Source organism: Stegodyphus dumicola, chromosome 2 (assembly GCF_044657685.1).
Source record: "Stegodyphus dumicola isolate Sdum_Otavi_A_Nest chromosome 2, ASM4465768v1".
In the NCBI taxonomy this organism is placed as follows: Eukaryota; Metazoa; Arthropoda; class Arachnida; order Araneae; family Eresidae; genus Stegodyphus; species Stegodyphus dumicola.
Genome location: NC_140769.1, coordinates 231,252,753 through 231,276,113, shown reverse-complemented (window position 1 = coordinate 231,276,113; position 23,361 = coordinate 231,252,753). Strand labels below are relative to the sequence as shown.

At 30.0% G+C, this 23,361-nt stretch overlaps 1 protein-coding gene across 7 annotated transcripts in view; it reads left to right on the top strand.

The window, feature by feature from the left end:
- LOC118181289 (glutathione reductase, mitochondrial-like) overlaps positions 1-23,361 on the top strand; it is an 81,392-nt gene that overhangs the window by 34,468 nt on the left and 23,563 nt on the right. For all 7 annotated transcript variants that reach the window (XM_085811878.1, XM_085811877.1, XM_085811880.1 and 4 more), the window contains 5 exons: positions 4,992-5,091; positions 8,314-8,400; positions 13,316-13,444; positions 23,012-23,123; positions 23,201-23,332. In XM_085811878.1, the coding sequence (XP_085668004.1) occupies positions 4,992-5,091; positions 8,314-8,400; positions 13,316-13,444; positions 23,012-23,123; positions 23,201-23,332 (560 nt within the window). The remainder of the gene's footprint in view (positions 1-4,991; positions 5,092-8,313; positions 8,401-13,315; positions 13,445-23,011; positions 23,124-23,200; positions 23,333-23,361) is intronic.

Genomic DNA, 23,361 nt, shown 5'->3' with positions numbered 1-23,361 from the left:
AGTGAAGATATCTTCAAGGACTAATTCAGAAGTCAAACAACAAAAATCAGTGTTATACCTACAAAATTTTCACAGGACTAGTTTCGATGGTTTTACCGAACCATCATCTTCAGCTGCAAAACCGCAAATGCATTTTTGCAGCTGAAAATTTTGTAGGTATAACACTGATTTTTGTTGTTTGACTTCTGAATTAGTATTTATTCGGCGTGTTATTGTGTCTTAATTATATCTTCAAGGAATTCGAAAAAAGGCTAACACAGTACAATTTGCAATAAGTTAAAATGTATCACAACTGATGGTGGAAAAATATGTTTGGAAGGGGGAAAGGATTAGTTGGACAAATTTCTAAGGTTTGTGAAGATGCTAAATATTTAAAACCTCAGATAATTCATTGTATTATTCACCAACAAGCTCTTTATAGGCAACAGCTCAGTCTCTCATGTGTTATTGAATCAGTTGTATCAGTAGCTCTTCATTCATTCTCGTGGACTTAACCATCACCAGTTTCGGTAATTTTTATTAGAGATTGAAGCTGAATATCGTTTCTTGCCTTATCATACAGCTGTTCAAAAGCTGAACAATGGAAAAGTTCTGTTGACATTCTTTGAACTGAGATAAATCATAATCATATTTTTTCAAATGAGAAAAATTACCCACAACTTTTATTATCAAATAGCGAATGGCTACAGAAATAAGCACTTACCTCAGACATCATGGGATATCTCAACAAGGTCAATTTAAAATTACAGGGGAAAAATAGTACTCATATGTGAAATGTAATCTATTATAAAGATATATCACAGAAAATTTGCATTGTTTTAAATGCAAATAACATTAAACAAGTTTGACAGTTTCCACGCTGAAAAAAAAATTTCAAATATTAGCAAAATCCCTATTCCCCAAAAAATTCGTGGAAGATATATTTTCTGAACTTATACTACAGTTAAAACAACATTTTTTTGGATCTTGATGAAAGTACAAAAGAAATTTCTATGTTGCAAAATCCATTTGACTGTATAATTGAGGAGCATCCGTCCCATCAGACTTTCAAGTGATTGATTTCCAAAATGATGATATGTTAAAAATGGTGTTTAAAGAAAAGGATCTAACTCAGTTTTATCTTTCAGTAGATAAATATGCTCAATTAAAATCATATGCACAAGGATGGATATCCATATCTGGGAGTACTTGCCAATACAAAAAGGCATTTTCCAAAAGGAAGTACATAAAATCCCAATTCATATCATTATTAACAGATGACAATTTGAAAACAACTTTACTAGTAGTAAGTACTCATTTCGAACTTTGTATGATGATGTGTTATCTCAAAAACAGTTACATTTTTCGCATTCGAAATTTTATTCTATTTAATAATAATGTTTTTTAATATGCAAATGTAAATCTTTTATTTATTAGCCCAAAGGAGTGTTAGCTCAGAAGGGCTATTAATTTTGTATTGGCATTTTGCGTTGATTCACTTTTCAAACTGTTGCCACCAAATATTATTGCTGTGTGTTATATTTAAAGAAATTAAATAATGAAAAATCTGCATAAATGTATATATGTTTCTCGCATTGTGATAAAACAACGGTACGTAGAACCATCCAGTTTTGAATAACGTAATCATCCTTCGAATATGGGCATCTGGAAACCCAAATTTGGAATTTGTTTTATTATCTATTTCATATTTTGTAAAGCAATTTATGAGTTTTTATAAGAAAATCAATGATTTCAAAGCGAGCAATGGCAACACTGTGTGGGGGGAAACATTTTTTATCTCCAGCGCACGAGACTGTGTATTGGAAATTCTAAAGATATGCTCATTTTAAAATTATTTTACAATACTGCTGTTGAATTGAATTTTATAGTTTAAGTGCGAAGAACATAATATTTAATAAATAAAAGTAATGCAAAAAATTTTAAAAAAGGGGGGAGCCCTTCTGGGTGTAATGTAAAATCTGAAAGCTTTCATATGTTTATTTATTTATTTATTAGGCCAAAGAACAATTTGCCCAGAAGGGCTATTAATTTTGTTTTGGTATTTTGCATTGGTTCACTATAAACTACGTTTCACTTTTCGAATGGTTGCTGCCAAATATTATAGCCCTGCATTATATTTAAAGAAAATAAATAAAGAAGAATCTGCATGAATGTATGTATGATTTTTGCACTGAGAAAAAACAACAGTATCCATCGAATTTTGAACAATGTAGTCCTCCACTCGAAGATGGGCATCTGGAAGCCTAAATTGTTTTATTATCTCTTTCATATTTTGTAAAACTTAAAAAAAATTAATTAACAAGCTTAATGATTTCAAAGTGAGTAATGGCAACACTGTATGGGGGGGGAGAACATTTTTATCACCAGCGTGCGAGACAGTGTATCCAAAATTCTAAAGATATGCTTTTTAAAAATTATTTTGCAGTATTATCTGTTGAATTGAATTTTATGGTTTAAATGCAAAGAACATGATATTTACTAAATAAAGGTAATGTACAAAACGTTTAAAAAAAATCCCCCTCCAGGTGTAATATAAAATCTGAAAGCTTTCAGAATTTTTATTATCTATATATATATATATATATATAATGTTGAATGATCTAAAATTCACTTAGTTTGAAAACAAGTTTTTCTAATATTTGCGCAATAGCTGCAAAGTAAGATAATAATAATTTATTTACTGAATAAATATTGATTATATTATCTCCTAATGCAAATTTAGTAGAAGTATCAAAAAAGAGGGAACCCATATGTAGGAAGTTTAATTCCGAAAATTGTGTGTTTTTTTTTTTTAATACAAATACGTACAATTTTTATACAAATTCTCTTGAATTAACATGCATAAAAGCGAAGGTGTCGGGGGACATTTACTCAAGTATTTTATAAATTTTATTACATAAAATGCTTTACACTCAAAATTTATAAAGAATCTTGAATTAGCGAAAATGCTTCATTCAGAATGAGTTCTGTAGCACTCTACTTTGGTTATAAATCCCATCACTTCACAGAACTACAATATTGGCTTAACTTTAATTTGCTAGTTTGGCATCATCATTCTTGCTTGAGTAAAAGACAAAACACCTCATTTATTAATTATTGTACATTGAACGGGAGTTGGTTTATTCCCCTTGAAAAGTAAACTAATTTCCGATCAGTAGCAATAATTACTTGCTTTTAATTTTTAATTTCTTTTTCAAAGTTAGAAATTTTGTTATTCATGATTTAAATTCAAGTCCGCATAAAAAGTTTTTTTACATAATTTACGTCATTCAAGTTATTTTAAAACACAATTTTTGGAATTAAACTTCCTACATATGAGTTCCCTCTTTTTTGATGAAGAGAGTAACTTCTACTAAATTTGTATTAGGAGATAATATAATAAATATTTCTTTAGTAAATAAATTATATATATAATTTATTTATCGAGGCAGTTATAATTCCATTTTTATTTTCCAGTTGACCTTCGTAGCCACAATCCCTTGGCACTCTAGTCGTGCCTATTCACAGAACATTTACACTTTTGATATTATTCCGATAGCAAGCAAGACAGTGAAATTACATCCTTGCAGAGTGGAGCTGAAGTGCTTAGTTATGCAATGTGGAAGCACTCGAAGAGAAAAGTTTTGGTTTGAGTTAAAAAGTTTAACTCAAACCAAAACTTATTATGTCATCAAAGCTGCACAGACCATGTAAAATGGAATGATCTAAAAATGATGCAATCCAGAGAAGTTGTTATGATTTTTAGAAAACAGAGGGAGAATTAAAGTTTTATCATTAGTTTAAATTATAATTTTGGTCTACATATTTTTTATCTTGCATATATATTTAGTAAAGTGTGTATAAATATGTAAAGGTATCACTTCAATATAAAAATCCTCCCCCCCCCCTCTATGAGAAACTTACCGATTCATATCTTCATGTTTGCTACTTGATCCGCCAAATCTTTTACAGTCTGGTCTTTTCTTAAAAAAATTTTCGATCTCTTTTCTAAAACTTTTTTATTGATCTATATCTTTTTTAAAAGCTGTACTGTATCTCTTTGAAAGCTGGAGTAATCTCTATACTACTATATCTTTAGCTGTACTAATATCTCTCTAAAGCTGTATGAAACATATCGAATGCGTTTTCTTAGTTTAAAATATGCACTATTACCTTTTAGTCATTGATTGCTCTTAGTTTGCTGCATTTTGGCATTCCTTTTTATCCATAAATTTTTTCCCCACAAGACAAACCATTAGTTTTGTCTTTATCAGTCACTTAAATGCAAAGAATTTTATTTTAATAATATATTTACTTAGAATTTCATAAGCAAAACTTTGATAATCTTTGAATTTCTCAGCTGACTTAAATCTTTACACATAATATCCTTTTTATTATTAATGTTATTTCTTTTTCCAAGAACTCTCTATTTCACAAAATGTTAATTTTTTTTTTTTTTTTTTTTTTTTTTCCCCTCCTTCCATCCCTTACCTCATACTCTGTTAAATCTTTAAGTTGTACAGCTTTAAGGATCTGCTAATGAAGACCTGTATTTAGACAGTTTCTATTATCTAAAGTTTTGTAATTATGTATTTTAATCACTGTTTTCATAAACTTCCATTCATTAAGATGACATTATTAAAGAAAGAAAGTTAAATATTTTGAATTATAGTCTGAATGCATACCAACTCACAAAAAATCTTATCACTGGATCATGGCATTCAGAGAGTTAATTAGTAGTTATGGTCCTTGAAAAAATAAGCACACCATGTAAAAACAAGAAATATTTGTTTTAGTTATTTAAAAATTTACTAAATAGATTTTTTTTCAATTTTACATCAAATATTGTTCAGCTTTTTTAATCCTCAAACATCAGTCCTGTGTGTCTTGTGCAACTAATGGCATACATATTCTATATTTCTTTTTAGTTTAGAAAACTCCAATTGCTATGAACTATGAAAATAGTTATAAATACATTTTCTTAATATTTATTTTGTTGAATTTTGCAATAGGTCTATTATGATTGTTGGTGCTGGTTATATTGCAGTTGAGCTTTGTGGCATATTGAAAGCGTTTGGTTCTGATGTTTATCTTGCAATTAGAGGTGAACAGGTAGGGTATTATATTGAATAATAATGGAAATTTAAGGCATTGTATTTTAAAAGTACATGACACAAAGCTGTCTTCCTCAAATACCAGAAAATACTGTGCATTGCTTTGATGACTTCTTTAACTGCAAAGCAAATGAGCATGTGATACCACCTGGACTAAAATCAAGGGAAAGAAAATAAAACATAAAATTTGATTTTACATATTAATTTTAAGAGTTGTAGAAAAAGGGGTTAAAATTAAAAATCTTAACTAAAATTGATAGATTTTTAGAAGTTTAAGGAAGTCTAATCCATCAAACAAAGCAGTTTGGGGATCTTGTCAACAGAGCTAAAATTTAAAAGAGTGTTAAGGAATTAATAGCAGGAGATTTATTAATTTTCTTTTCTTATACAGAATTTGTATTATTTTATCATTCAATCACTTAACCTTTTGACTGGATGTAAAATCAAAGTATGATATGGTATCCAATTTCATTTGAAATTGCTACAAGCCTACTTTTAAATAGCCCAACAAAAGAATCTAAAGCTTTCAAATGACATTATTTTTGTCACTTCAAAAAGAATTTTACCTAATATCTTAGAATATGAAAAGATAAATTCTGCATTCCCTTTGGCTGATAACTTTTCCAGCATCTTTGCTTGGGAATAAAATACATTGATATGGCTTCATATCAAGGATACTGGATAAGAAACAGGCTGAATACCACAGATTGACCATTCTGTAATGTTTATTTGATAAGGGAGGAAGTATGTTCTCCTTGCAAATGACTGGCTAAGTCGTTTCCCAATATTTTGTTTGAAAAGTCTTACTGGGCATTTTCGTAGTGAAAAGTTTAATGTAAAATTTGGAAGCTCTTCTTGGTTTTATGAATGTTTGTATAAATCCATCAGTAAGAGATATTACAATTTCTCTAAAAATTTAAATCTGTTGTAAGACTGTCTCTTCTATTCCACATAAACTAAATTAGATCCTACAATGAATCTAGCCAATTCTCGCACAGTCATAAATGAAATACCAGCACAGAAGAAGGGTGAAAATAACCCTTTATTAATTCAACTCAGAACAGAAAGGCACGGACTTCATGATTTACAAATAACACCGGCCACTTGTGCCAGAACTTAAACATAGAATATAAGTCAGCTCAAATCTAAAATAGTATAGTGCTCGGTTAGCACGTTAAGTTACGTCTAACTTAGGTTGACTCAACAAAACCTAACAGGTATGATGATAATCCAATATGGCCAAAGGGCATATTACTGTAACAGCAGGATAGCAATGAAATGTGCTCTGGCTAGCAAAAACACGCTCTGAATAAACTTAGAGATTCATCCGTTTAAATCCTCACTTTACTTAATTTTAAATTTACATCCTAGCAAGGCAATGCAAAGGGAAGTTGAGGAGTTCAGGAAAGGTATCAAACTTAAAATAATTTGTTATGCAAAATAAGGGAAACCCTGCAAGCTTGAACTTCTAATTTATTAATAGAAGATAAAGTAATTTTTAAGATGAACGTGTGAAGACTTCTGACAATTCTGTAATCAGTAAATGTAGAAAAAATTATAATTGCAAAGTTATTAAGTTTCTTTTTTTTCTTCCCCCTTTTTTTAATATATATATGTACACAGAAATTTGTAGTTGTAGAAACAGAAAACTTTATCAACAGCAAGCGAGAAAAAACCTCTGTTAATAGCATTAGCTCTCAAAATGTATTTCACAGTAAGATAAAATTAAGAAAAATAAATATGTGAATTAAAAATGTAAGACTAGGAAAAAAGGCTAATTTTATTGACAAAGTAAGAAACTGGCAGCAAACAGAAAAAAAGTTTTTGATAAACAATGCTGAAATTAAATAATTGTTTATATTAGACCTATGTAAGTATCTATTGAAGCTTTTAGAGCAATGCTATAAAATTAATCGCATTTAACTTTGAATTTTGACCAATATCCTATTTTTTAAACTGCTGGATATACATGAGATGTTCTAGCTGCTCGAGATCCTTGATACCGTACCAGACAATAATTTGAATTGGTTTGTGTTTGTACCAATGGAGCTTGCTCCATGTGTGGCTGCTATTGATGATTACAGTGGGTGATTGGTTGACGAACAGTTCAGACAGCGAACAAATTGGACAACAAACACTTTCAGGAAAGATTTTTGTGTTCGGACAACGAACAATATTCGGATAACGAAAAAAAAAAACTAATTCTAACAAAAACCTCTCGGCTCTCGGACAATAAATATAATTATTTGTTAAATAAGAAAATATTACATGTATACATTAAGCAGAGTGTGTTTACATTTTAATTTGGTATTTATCCTTAAAATTAATCTATAAACTTATAAACAAGCAGATTTCTGTTTCTTTTGTTTTGGTGAAAATTCCATGGCAATCACTTTAAGAGTAGATTCAAAACATTTTAACATTTATTTAACATTTTAACAATTCTGCAGCAAAGTACTGTATTCTTGTAGAAATCTTACTGCAGTTTTTTCCAGTATGGGAAAATGTTACTAGAACAAATTTTAAAATTGTGTGCAAGACCAAAATATCACAATTTATTCATAAAAATCATTGAAACTTGGAATACATAAAAAATAACACATATGGAAATGGCAACATTGCTAAAACTAAAGAATTTTTATTTGCATGGTTGCCAAGGTTTGGCATGTTTTGAAAATTTGCGAACTTCCACAAAGGAGATTGCGCTAATACATAAGTACTGCTATTTCTAGGAGTGAAGAAAAATGATAACATGAAAATTCATGTTGAATTTGTTGCAATAACTTGTATTTTCACTCTTCTTTCAAGAAGTCATTTTAGTAAATTAGCTTTGAACAGCAACTCATTACTTCATTGTACTGATAGCCCTACTGCTTGGTACCATTCACCCCCATATCCGAGCATGAGTCGCCAAGAAGTTATCAAAATTAAGAATTAGAAATAAAAGCATACCTAGGTCATAGTTTTTGTGTAAAGAATGTTGCCTTTTATATGTTTAAACTTCCAATGCTTTTGACATAAACCATTCTATGGAAATAGTAATTAATATGTGGAGAACTAAAAATGTTGATTATCATATTGTTCAACTGCATAGAAAAGTCATTTTAATTTTTCTCTTAAGCAGTATGGATTTTAATATTATGCATTAATAATTTAAATGTAGTTTTATATTTAAATACATTATATTCTTAATAATGGTAAAAATTTGTTTTCAATACAGGTACTTCGCACATTTGACAGTATGATCAGTCAAGTTGTAACAGAAGAAATAGAGAAATCTGGAGTTCATGTCATAAAAAATTCTCTAGTAAATATTTTTTCCTCTTAACTTAACTGTTTCATTTCTTTAGGCATCTTGAATTTTACTTACCATTTGTCTGGCGCATAATAACCCTCGAGGTTTTGTGCCATTTAAAAAAAACCAACCAACCAATCATTTCTTTAGTTTTACATAATAAGATTTTCAGTGTAATGAAAATGAAGCAAATTTGCTGTTTTTCTGATAATGATTATGTAACTAAATTCTGCTATTTTTATTCCAAATAGAAAATATTCATGAATCTTAAACAGTTAGTGCACTTATTTAGGATTTATGTTAGACCTCTTACATGCAATAGTGAAAGAACATAAATATCCTGTATTGTTAAACCTGAGGGAGCATAGCGTTTAAATTTGAAAGAAATATCACATTGCAGAGTTTGTAAGAAGATTTTATTTTTGCAAATATTTTAAAATTCATTAAATATTAACCTGTATGGTTCGTTTAAAGTCACCAGGCCAATAAAAAATACAATTTTGTGAAATCAAATCATACCTTATCTTTTTTGGAGGGGAGGGGGATACCTGAATTTCACATTTATCTTCTGTCATATCCTATTATTCTTTCATTGAAAATAATGCTTCTGTTGTTTGTTCTTTTCTAAAGGAATTACATGTTTATAATAAAAAGATATTAGTGCTTGCGAACTTGATTTCGTCCACTGTCAAAGTTTGATTCTTGTTACTCAGATTGTTCAGATTTTTTCTTTTTTAATAGTTACTCATTGAGTTAATAATATACCTTTTACTTGCAAAAAGAAAACTGAACAGCAGAATATTTTTGAAGCTAAATGAGCTGAATTTTCTACTATCAAAGGAAATAATGTTCTCAATTTTAGTATTTTCAGTATAAAAACAGAGAAGTAAAAGTTCAGAAAATAATTAATGTATTGGCAACTTAACAACTTTTTATAACAGATGGTGTCTTAGAACAGGAATTACATAACTTTTGACAGATTGTTTGAGTTTTGCATATGTTCATGTCTTGTGATGCTAGTCACATGTTTTCAAGGACATAAAGGGCAAATGTAGGACTCTACAACACATTTTTTGTCAGTTCTGTGATAGAAAGAAATGCAGAATATAAGAAATAGCATATTCAGAAAAGGGAATGAATTTTTTTCTCAGAAGACAATGAAAAAAATAGTTCAATCTGTTGAAATTTTTTATTTGGTATCTGTCTGGTTTGCATAATTTTTTCCATTTTAATGTAAAAAGAACTGATGAAAGTTAGGATTAGCTTTTATCGATACAATATATAGAATACTTTTATTTCTTTTCATGTTTAGCAAATTCATTTAACAAAATTTTGAATAAATTTATAGGTGTTGCTTTTAAGAAGAAGCATATTCAGAAAAAGGAATGAATTTTTCTCTCAGAAGACAATGAAAAAAAATAATTCATTCTATTGAAATTTTTTATTTGATATCTGTCTAGTTAGCATAAATTTTTCCATTTTAATGTAAAAAGAACTGATGAAAGTTAGTATTAGCTTTTATCAATACAATATATAGAATACTTTTATTTTTTTATTTTTTTTTTCATTTTTAGCAAATTCATTTAATAAAATTTTGAATAAATTTATAGGCATTGCTTTTTTAAGTATTTAAGTACATTAACCATAGAATGAAAATTATTAGCATAGGAAACCAACTTTTATATTAATTAGAATTAAATTATTTGGGTCTTAAAGCAAGATGTTGAAAATATTATTTTAAAACATTTATCAGTTTTATTAGCTAAATAAATGACCCAATCAAATAAAATTAGTTTGAATGCTCTGTTAAATTACCTGTCTGCACAACTGTTTGATTGTATTTTATTTTTATAAATTTGACGAACATCAAAATTATGAATTCATTTTTTGAAAGCAAAATTACAGCAATTTTAAGTTTTAAAATAGTTTAATTTAAATTTTTTTCATCTAATGCAAAATGATTATCTATTAATGTTATGTTGCAATAGTAATGTAATATTGCAGGCAAAATTTGAATTAATGCTTATACCTTACTTAGGAACTCTCAGCTTATGAATTAAAAATTAATTCATTGAAATGAGGCATTCCTCTATTTCATTATAAAAACAGATGCAGGGCTTATTTAATATTTGGAGTCTTTTCATCTGCCTGTGCACATCATGATATCTGTGAAGCCAGTTCACATTTTCTTGAGTTAAGTGGCTAATGCTTATATTTAACTTTTAAATTAGTAAACCTGATTTATTGTAAGGAGGGATTTCTCAGAATGTGCCTTCTGCCCATTGTTAGTCAAAAGACAGTTTTTAACGAAAAAGTTTTGAAAAACAGTGAAAATATTTAAAGCACTGTTTTTCTCGTTATGTAATTGTATAGATTTATTTATTTTCTTTAATTACTAATTATTTATAATATTTGTGTATGTTTGTTTATTATTGTTATATTTTCTTCTTCTAGAAATATCCATTTTTCCTTATATTCTTTAGAATAATAGCATAATTATGTGTGTGAGAGGTCACTATTAATCACAATTACTATAAGATAAAAAAATATTGGGCATGATTCATTTAAAGAAAGCATGTGTATGAAATCATTTGCAAAATTATTTCAGTTATTTCTTAATCTAGCAGCAATATATGTTTCATTTCTTTTTATCATTTACAAGTAAGCGTTTTTCATAAATAATGAAATTTTGCTTTCAAAAATTACCTAAAATGACAAATTTATTTCAGCTAACACCATGCATTAAATTTTGATTTTCAAAGGAATATTTGCTACAGAATAATTTGAAATGCTGCAAAAAGTGTTTGAGAATGACACTTTATGAAAAATAAGAGTTTATGAGTGGTAAGACAATACATCAAAGATGAAGTATAATTTCTTATAGTATATCCATTTCAATTAGTGAGTTATACATCAATCAAGGTAGAGGTTTAATGCTTAATGCTAATCATGTAATGATTATGAATACAGTCAAAAGTCGTTAATCCGGATGACATAATCCAGAATGATCTATAATCCGGACCTCAAAGCTACAAACTTTCTGTGCATGCATCAATGCATAATGCGTTCGCGCATATGCATTTACACATGCACGTAATACCTTTACGCATGCGCATAATATGTTTATGCTTGCACGTTTAATGTATAACGGACGGTATAAGCTAATCTAAAATTATCTAATTATCTGTTTCAGTTAATGTTGCAGATTGTGTTGTTCCTTAATCTTCGAATTGGATCCAGCTTGTTATTTTTTGCAGACTGTTAGAGCAATTTCATAAAAGTAAGCTTGAACTTTCGATTATGTCAAATAGAATTTCCGTTGCTGGATACTGCCAAAGTATCTACAAAGATAAAGCATGTTTCGATGTCCATCAAACTAAAAGTGGAATTGCTGCAAAACATGGATAAAGGCATATCCTTTGTTTCTCTAACCATTCCGAAATCTGTTTATCAATTTCATGCTGCTCTGCAGGTGAGGGAAACGTCGCGGCGCACAATGAACTGGAAGTTGATCTGTTAGCAGTATCCTTATCTTCAGGGCAGATGTTTTTATTATTCGGCTTATAGTTCATTACTAAATGTAGTATTTCATCTCGCTGTACTCTGTCTTTGATATGATTTAAATCAAATTCATTATAAAGATCACGAATACACATCAAATAGTTTTCTGGTTGCAATTTTCTAATTTCGACTATGTGTAATGTACGCTTTACGCATGCGTGCGTTGAAAGAAATGTTTAATAAAGTAAACAAATATTAAGCACTTTTTTGTAAATCTTGATACCCTTTAGATCATAATTGTTCTTTATTTCATAAATTACAGTTTCATATTTTTAATTTTATAATTTCTGCATGCCATCTTACCAGATTTAAACTGATAATCTATAATCCGGAATCCCGACGAGTCCGGATTAAAGACTTTTGACTGTATTATTGAATAAGTTATCTTTTGGATTATGTTATTGAACAAATTATCATTTGATAATTTCAAGAAATTTATAAAGATTATTTGGACTTATAGCATGTCACTTCTTAAATTGTTCCAACTTCTTAAATTATTTAATTTTTCAAAAAGAACATATTCAATTTACTAGAACATGCTTTCTCAAGGTGAGTCCTTCTTAAATTGCATTATTACCGGTTATGAAACATGGGTCAACTCTTTTGATTCAGAAGTAGATCAGTAAACAAATGAATGACCCTTCAAAGGTGAAACAAGACTAAAAGACCATGTCAATGATAAAAAGTGTAGGTAATATTAATTATTTTCTTTGACTGCTGTGAAGTTGTGCATCATGACTTTCTACTGACTGGCTAAACTAAACAAAAATTATTATTTGAATGTGGTGGCATTTGCTTAGAAAATGACTCTGAGTTGGTGTGAGATAAGTCATGGATTTTGTACTGTGATAATACTCCTGCTGACATGCTGATGTTGTTCGTGAAAAATTGTTTTGGCTAAAATATAAAATTGTCTCCATATTCATCTAATATGGAATAATTTTTTCTCCATAATCCTATAGTTTAAATTGTTACTTTATGGCCTTTGTTTGAGTTTGTTGATGCAATAAAAGAAAATTTACTTGAGTCTTGGATTTGAAGGTTATATTATAGATATTTATTTTTTGTCTTGAATCATTCTCGCATAAGGCTGAAAAGTTCAGGAAGCACTGCTCTAAAAATTCCTCTAGGAATATCCATTTTTCCTCTAAGGAAGTATTATATTTTGTAAAGTGAAAGGAAAATAACTAGTACAGTAGAATGAACAGAAAGGATCTAATTCTCTAAAAAGTGGAAAAATGAAATGTGATGAAGTTGAAAGAAACTGCTTTTAAAACTCTTCTCAAAAGATAAGTAGTAATTTTATTTTCAGGAGCAGTGTTGCACATTTCATTGCTATATGTATTGACAATAATTTTTTGTTTAGGTAAATTCTGTCCAAAGGATAAGTGATAAATTTAGAGTTGTATTATCTAATAACAGGCAAGTAGATGTTGAAAATGTTCTCTGGGCTATAGGACGTGTACCTAAAACAGATTTTGGCATCGAAAAGTCTGTAAGTACAGTTATAAAATTACATTTAGTAATTGCTTATGTTAGAGTTTAGTATGGAAAAATTAAGAGTAAAGGGGAAAATAAAATTTTGAATTTATTTATTATATATGTTAAGAAATAACAGTATGAGAATGAATAACATAAATTTAATTATAGTTGTCATTTATACTAAACATTTATTTTCTGTTTCTTTATATGTGTATTATATATATAATCTAGAGTATTATTTTATTATACTCTTATTCCTTTATAATTCCAATTGTAACAATCTGGGATGAGATTAATTCTAAAAAATAGTATGCTATGTTATATGTGCCATACAAATTTTGTGAGATATATCATCAAAAATATAATTGTTAGTAAATTTAATTTACTGGAAATTACTGGAAATGTGAACATTTTCATGTAGTTATCTATTTGTATGTTAAAAAAGAAAGAAAGAAAATATTCTGGATATGCTGTTATTATATCATAAATTAAATTACTGTAAATTTCTGTTGCTTTATTTTGGATTACTTTATTTTTCTACATAATCGTAAAGGATATTGATGCATTTGTCATAGTGCTTAACATAGTTTAAAAACCCGTACTGGGGGGGGGGAAATCTTTTACATGTGAAAGAGCCACTTCATGATTTCAGTTCTTCATGTCTTGAATCATTTCTTCCTCATAACTGATGTTTTCCTCTGCAGTGTTGCTGACACTGAGGTATCACTGTGGCCAACACATGATCATACACCTCACTGAACTACAGGCACCATTTACTTTGACATGATGCTTGGATGCTGCACTTCCGTGAGCTGGTTATTAATTTCAGCATCAGTTGTCCCATAGGCCCCCTTCATACAGCACAACAGCTTTCACTTCCTCCTTTGTCCATGACTGCAAAACACATGTGCTTTCCACATCTGCTAAGCACAGAATGTCCTCCTCACAGATATTTCTGCTAGCACTGCACTAGCACTGTTTGCATGATATAGGTCAGGAAAAGTCAATTGCAACTGACTGTTCAATCACAAAACAAATCTCTCGATCATGGCAGACAGGAGATAATTTCAACACAGAAATGCAACTTAGTTATGATTCTTAGAAGCAAGTGATCATGGTTTCCTTAGTATTCAAGTTGATGCTGACACTGCATCTTCTGACAGCCGTCAAGAAAGTGAAAGAGCAGCATACGCTTGCACTCCAACACACCATCTAGTGAGTTCCTTGGAGTGCCTTTCTTTTATGTGTGTCTTTTTTGTTTAGAATTTAGTATTAACCATAGTTGAAACATTCATTGTATTAGTATTTCACTAGAAAAAGTGGTAATTTTTCTCAACGCTACTGCTGTACAAAAATGTTAGTATCTTCTTTCAGTGTTTTAAATTAAAATTGTTTGCTTGTATACTTTTATTGGATTTTGTTCTCTATTAAAATTGGTAAACCAAAAAAATCATATGATCAGAAAAGATGGTATCTTGATTGCTATTTTATGATGCATGATAATGTTGCTGCTTAATATGCAGTGCTTCTGTGGCCATTACTAAAACGGATAGGCATTTTTTAACTTCACATGGCAATTATCATATTATCCACAAAATAATGACTTGAGTAAGAAAATAAAATTAGGGATCATAAGGCCTTATTTCAATTTAGAGCTGAATAAAATGTTTTTATAAAGCCCGTGTTAAAATCATGTGTAGTGACTATTACATCACTCAAAGTAAGCCATAATTTAGCAAAAGAAAAATTTGAACCATTTACTCATAATGTATAATAATAACAATGTTACTCATAAGACATTATAAAAGAAACTTTCTTGGATTCATTTTTTAATGATATCAAGGACAAGGTTGAAATTATTGCTACAATTGAAAATATAAGGATACTGCCTTATTATAGCGGCCTCCAGCCTTATGCAGCTGTGATTTCACCAAACTTATAAGGCTTGAATGTAAAATAAAACAACACAATGTATAATAATAACAATAATACTCAGATGTTTGCTAAGAATGTTTTTAATAATAATTAAAGTGACTATAACCAGCTTTCCAAGTTACTCTATTTTATATTCTTCCAGCAGTCTGACTAGATCATTGATCCATCTTGCACATGTTGAATAATTTTCTCCATTAGTGCACTATCATCAGTATTAGAAATTTGAATAGCAAAGCAATCTCATTTTCCTGTCATATCTCTCCAAAAATTAACTGTTGTGGGAGCATCCTGCCACTTATGTTCTTACATCAGATGAACAAGCTGTCATTGATTTCAACTATTTTATTGGGACTGCCCATTGAATCTTTATATCAGGTATAAGGAACACATTTCCCACATGTAATTGTTCCAATCCATTGCAGCATTTTCACATATATTAAGCTGTTTTTCACATAATTTGATGTGCTCAAGAATACATATATATAATAGCAGTGACCAACACTATTATGGAACCACTAAACTAATTTTCCCCTTCTTCTTTTTAAAATTTTTAATATTGCACTTCCAAATGATTTCATCATTAACGCATAGTTTCCTGTTGTGGCTATTTTCATGTACTCATTTGTCAGATAAAAGACCTCTTCTTGAAACGATGATATGATATCAACCTCTTTATTTGATAAATAAAAAATTGTTAACCACATATTCGCAAAAATGTGTGGAATACTTTAAAAAAAACGATTGCAAATTTGAAAATCTTAGCAAAGGTGAAACATGATGCTAATAAAAAACACGTGACAAGTCATCTCGGTTTTCAACCTATTCAATCTCAGCGGCTGCTATAATAAGGAAGTACTAATATAAAAAAAAAATAGTTGCATAACAGTATTAATAGATGTTCTTGTCTTTCTTTTCCATTTGATGAATTCATCCATATAAGTGACATAGTATAATTGCCTATTTTTATTCATATGGTTTTTAAAGATTATACATCTAGAGAGAAATTGTTGAGTGTGATTTCTTTGAAAGAAAGGGTTATAGGTGTTGATCGGATCTTTTAAAAATGTTCTCAGTAATTTGAAACTACCACTTTTATTTTGAATAACAAGTGATAAAGTAAGAGTAATGATGGGCTGCATAAATTGATTTATGCAGCCTATCATAACTATGCCAAAATGATGATAAATTCCCAAATTTTTTGAGCTACCGCTCCATAATGCACCAACAAGTGTTTGCCAGCAAAAGCTTAAATGCACAAGAATTAATGAACATAGGATTCAAAAGTGATAATTTTTTTTAAGAAATTTCCTTTCAGTAGCAACTTAATGAAGGACAGCTAGAATCATTATTACTTACTGACAGAGCTTACATTGTGCAGGAGCCCTAAATAAGAAGGTTCTTGCACTTCTTTTATGTAACTGAAAAATTTTTCATCAGAAATTTGATCTCAATTTAACTTATTTATTTATTTTTAATTTATCTCTTTACATTTTGTTAAATTTTAATTATTTAATTACTTTAATCAGTGATTATTTAATGATTTTAATAATCAATTAATTTTTGATTACTTTAATCATTGATTATTTAATTGTTTTAATGATTAATTATTTAATTATTAATGATTTGATTAGTCATTTTATTTATTTATTTATTCTTGCTCCCCTTTCCTGACAGTCTTCCATAGAACTCCTGCACTTCTAATTTTAGAAATTAAGCCCTGTATACTGATGTAAGGTGGCAAAGTAGAAGGCATCTGCAGTGATATAATAATTTATTAACTGATTTAAAAATTTTCTTAGAGGGAAAGATCTAGAACGTGCAAATTTAAATGATGAAATGTGATTCAATGATTTAGCATTTCTTACAGATGTTACTTCAAAATTAAGTTATTTAAATTTAGAACTGCAAAGAATTCATAGAAAAAGGGAAAAAATGACAATTATTGAAATGATCAGTAGCATTAATACATATGAAACAAAATTTATTATGCTAACAGAAGGCCTTCGACAAAACAATTTGAATCACTTTTGAAACATTTGTCATCACTTACAAATAGTATCAAAATTATAATGTTGAAATATATGATGCAAAAGTTAATAAGGTGATTGAAAACTTTGAGGACAGATTTTATGATTTTGAAAAAGTTATTATTATTTGGTATCTGTCTTTCCTTTTAATAAGAGTCTCTATATAAAACTATTGCCGCAAAAATTTTCTGATACATTGAATGCTTTAAAAAAAAAATTGAATTTGATCATACAATCCTCTACAAATTGGTCTGACCTTACAAACTGGAAATGCTCTAGGAGTCGCTGCCTTACGATAGCTTTTCTTATTTATTTCACAAGCATGGAATCTTATTTTGTGCTTTCTGTAGCAGATCAAAACTCATTATGTCTTGCACATTATCAGTACTGAGAGGTGAATCATCATGGGTATTGAGAGGCTTTGCTGAATGGGAAAATGCATCAGTTGAGAAAAGGATCCCAATACCACCAAATATAGTGAATGTGTTTACATACTTATGTGAACTGCCTTTTTCATATTTAAAGTTCATGAAAATTAAACATTGCCCCCTACTTACTGATTCCCATTCTGAAAATTCACTATAACTATCTTTGTCTGGATACACACCAAATAATGAATACTTGATTAGACACATGTAGACTTCTAAAAATAATAATAATATAATCAAATAAAGTTTAATTTGTATTTTTTCTATGGATCCGTTTCAATTAATAAATTTTATTAATAATGTATCATGTTGGTTTAATGCCTTCTCCTCCATTTTCACTTATCAGAACACAAGATAGAAGTTGTAATGTGTTAAATATCAAAATTCAAAATTTTATTTATTCATTAGGTAGATCACGCCAATAATAATAATAATATACACTGCTACCATTAAAATTGCAACACCATGAAGGAAAGCAAATACAAAAAAATCTGATGTGTGCACCACATGACTTCCTTATACGGAATATTAAATTATACCCATTTTTTCTTACATTTCATTTAAACTTAGTGGATTGAATTAAATCTACTTCATTGCTAGTGCATAAACCACAATAGAATAAATGCACTCTTTAAAATTCACTATATTTGTTTACCATAGCGACACTCTGGCCCTAGGTTCACTTAACAGCATTACATTTCATTCATTTTTTATCTCAGAATGCACAAAATTTATATCTTCTTAAGAATTAACTAATTGTTACCACATGTTCTGTTCAAATACTATAATAAATCTAAAATGATGTATAAAAGAAATTAAACAAAAAAAAAAAAAAAATGTTTTTTCACAGACACTTCAGTATTTCTTATTTATTCAGTTCTCACTTTGTGACAAGGCAAAAATACATAAAAATTCAAAATATCTATATAAAAAATTACGAAGTAAATCTTAAACACTTATTTCCTCAAATAAATTCTAGAATGGATTAAACATGATTTAATTCGCAATAATCAAAGACAGTGTTATCTTTGTTATTGTGAAGCTTACTTTCTCTAGATTGGCAACAAAACTACTATTCTGCTGTTTCAAATGTAAACAAGCAATCGCTGCCATGGAAAAAAATTTTAGGCTTAGCAGCACTTAAACAACTTTTAAATTGTTGATAATTCTAAAAATATTTCATATATATTCACTAAAGGCATAAAAACCTTAACCAGAAGATAAGAACAACATAAGTCAATCATTTTTAAAGCAAAAAATGCACAATTTACAAACATATAAGAATAAAGAAACTGAGATCACTGAGCCGAGTAACAGAGTGGATATATTTATATACTTTTGGTGTGGCCGATTGCAACCAAAATATGAGGTGCACCTCTACATGTTATAGTAGTCCTATATACAAAATGAGGCTACTGGTTTTTGAGTTATGCAAGATACGTACACACAGACGCCATGAAAAATTCTCTTCAGAATTCATTTTAAATTAGTTTTACAATTTTTTTAAGGAAAAAAAGTCCTTACGTACAGATGTCAGGCAAAAACGTCATTAAAGTGCATTCAATAGCGGTGAAAATGGATATTTGCATTGAAATATGATGCCTGAAACTTTTCGTGATTACAATACTTTGTTTTTACTTCGTACAAGGAAGTAAAAAGATATTTATTGCATGTAAACAATATGGCATGAAGACAAAATGATTAAATTTGTAAGCATTTTGGAGGTTTAAAGAAGTGCGAAACTGGTAGAAACAGCTGCCACCTATGGCAGCTAAAATGGCTCTCACCCCATTAGATATGGAATCAAACTGGGCTTGGATGACAGATATGGGCAACTCATTGCATGCGGCTTCAAGCCTATAAAAAGTCTTCAAGTCTGCCATACTTCATCAACCATATTAGTTGGAGAGGGGTGGCGGGCCGGTCTCTCAGCAACCCATGACCAGATGTTTTCAGTGGAGGACAGATCTGAAGACGTGCAGGCCAGCACAGCACTGTGTATCGAGGAAGGTCAGAACACAGCGTGCAACATGTGGTCTTGCATTATCTTGTTGGAACATGGTGTTTGGGGGCCTCGAAGATAGGGTACAACCACTGGACGTAAGATGTCAGAAATGTACTCATCTGTGTCCAAATTACTGTCGATAAACTAGAGATGTGCATGTGGTGTACCCAGTGGCTTCCCAAAACATCACACCAGGTGTAGGACCCCTATGCTGATATTGAATGTAAGTAGGCGACGTGTGTTCTCCTTGGGCACTCCAGATACGTATACTGCTATCAGAGTACTGCATGCAGAACTGAGACTCATTTGAAAAGGTATGCGACTCCTGTATCCAGCTTTATTGTTTGGTGCACCAGAGTCGCCATCTCTCTCTATGCTGCATTGTCAAGGGAAACCGAAGTAATAATCACCTTGCTGATAGTCTACACTGCTGCAAACGTTGATGCACCATACGAGCTGATACTGGCTGTGCTGCAAGCATGCCCATTTCCTGACATATAGTGTGTGAGTCACATGGTTTTGCAGAGCTGACCTCACAATATGTCTATCTTCTCTGGCATTAGACATGGCAGAGTGTTGAGATCCTGCATGCCGTTCAGTATGATCCTCAACAATCCATTGATTCCATGTTTGCATGACAGTGGTTGGATGTCAACCAGTGCGACCAGTGATATCACGGAGCAATAATCTACTTTTTCGATAGGCAACAATCCTGCCTCTATCAAATTTTGAAACTTGCTGGTAAGCATTTCCTCTTCTTATTTGAGGCATAACAGGATATTCTGAGCAAACTCCAACATTACAAAGCTCTTCTTTCCGAATGAGAAATCCACTACACAGCTTTTCTTTTATGCAGTTCTTCAGATGTTGTTTCTCCCTCCTGCATCATCTAAATGTGCTGAAATATTAATCATTTTCATATTCCAACTTCTTCCTTTCATGTGATTTTGACATTTGTCACATCAACCCTTCTTGGTGTTGCAATTTTAATCACAGGCAGTGTATATATACACAGAAGTTGACACCCCTGATCTAGATTATATGCAGTCAAAAGTCATTAATCCGGACTCGTCGGGACTTCAGCGATTCCGGATTATAGATCATCAGTTTAAATCTGGTAAGATGGCATGCAGAAATTACAAAATTAAAAATATGAAACCGTAATTTATGAAATAAAGAACAATTATGATCTAAAGGGTATTAAAATTTACAAAAAGAAAAAGCTTAATATTTATTTGTTTACTTTATTAAACATTTCTTTCAATGTAAGTTGTTTAAGTTGCTTCGTTTCATGTGATAATACTTTCTCTTTAATTCTATTAAACAGACATAATTTCTTGTTTAGTTACAAAGTTCCGCTGTTCAAGTCCTAGCGAATTATAATGACGAGGAACTTGATTTAAATCATATCAAAGACGGAGTACATTGAGATGAAATAGTACAATTAGTAAGGAGTTATAAGCCAAATAAAATAAAAACATCTGCCCTGAAGATAAGGATAGTGCTGACAGATCAATTTCCAATTCATTCCCGCCCCCCAGCCGCAGAGCAGCATGAAATTGATAAACAGATTTCGGATTTCGAAACATACTTTCTCTTTGTAGATTCTTTACATATTAGTAAATATATATCGGAAATTCTCTTTTACATAATCGAAGTTCAAGCTTACTTTTATAAAATAACTCTAACAGTCTGCAAAAAATAATAAGCCGGATCCAATTCGAAGATTAAGGAACAACGCAATCTGCAACATTAACTGAATTAGATAATTTTAGCTTAGCTTATACCATCCGTTATACATTAAACGCGCATGCGTAAACGTATTATGCACATTCGCAGACGCATATTCGCAGCCCTAAAGGTCTTACACGCACGCGTAAACGCCTATGTGCATGCGTCAATGCGACACATGCTCAGAAAGTTTGTAGCTTTGAGGTCCGGATTATAGATCATTCCAGATTATGGGTGTCCGAATTAATGACTTTTGACTGTATCACTAAATCAGGGAAGGATGACTCTCACATAAAACTGACCTCTTACCCATTGCCTTATGATTTCTCAAAAAAAAAAAAAAAAAAAAAAAAAAAATGTTGGGATTTATTTTCAACTTCTCATGTTATCTTAATTTTTGGAAATATATAAAAGTTTTTTTAAAAAAGGCTTGTAGCCATTAATTTTAATAAATGAACAGTGTGTTCTAAGAAATTATAGTAGATTAAAATTAAGTTATGCATAAAATGTTATTAAAACTATTTTACAGTAAAGGTAAAAGCTTTTGGTTCACATTCTTTCTTTATCCAGATTAAAAATTAGGCTCTCCTAATAACCAGACAACTAACTATAACTATGTATTCATTTCTGGATAAATTCTGCAATTTAAACACTGAACAGCAGTATCAGTGCAATTTAGTGCAAATCTCATGAGCTCAATTTTCTTTCTTTCAACAAAGAGCTGGGAACAGATACTAATTCATAAAGGAAGATTTCCATGTAAATCCTTATTACCTTTAATTATATCTATGTATAAATCCTTTTCACATTTATACATTATAAGTATGCAGCTGCAAATTCTCCCATTAAAAAATGTCAAGTTTTATTGTACTAAAATTAGTATATCTAAATTTTGAAAGAAAATTTCTTTAAAGAGCTATAATAGCCCACCATAACTATTTTTAAAAATAAGTCCTTTTACATGTATGATGTACAACATTTCAGGTGACAGTTATAAAGCTGATTGTCTAACATGGATGCAATATTATGAAGGATATGGAAGTTTGACTTTGGATATGCAAATTCAAATGTCTTGAACTTTTGTTGCAGAAATTTAAGCTTTTGTGAAACCACCAAATATATATATATATATATATATATATATTCTACTGTTCTGAATCCATATGTGAACTGTTGTTGAATTAAAATATAACTGATATTGAATTGAACATGTTCATGTTTTATTAAACTTCCTGATGATCTTGAAATAAATAATCTAAACAGACAATAAAAGTCACATTGTGTATATACTTGAAACAATAATAATCTTAATGACTAATTTTTAGCAGTTTTTTAAAAACTATGCTTTTGAGCAATAGAGCTTGTATATAAGAGCTGAATAATATTATAATAGTATTAAAATCAAAATTTATTCTTTAATTTATGATTTATATCATGTAATTTCATTTCACTAGGATATCAGCCTTGATACAGCAGGATATATCAAAGTTGATGATTACCAAAAAACAACGCAGAATAGAATTTATGCTCTTGGAGATGTGTGTGGGAAGTGGCTACTAACTCCTGGTATGTAATAGAAAATTTATTTATAATTTCATTTTTCTATAAGTAACATTTCATATATTTTTACTTTTCTTTTAAAGTGGCTATAGCAGCTGGGCGAAGGTTAGCTGTCCGTTTATTTGGAAATGATCCTAACTCCATTTTGGAATACTCAAATATTCCATCAGTAGTATTTAGTCATCCACCTGCTGCTACAGTTGGACTAACCGAAGGTACTATATATTTTGGTTTTGTATTAATT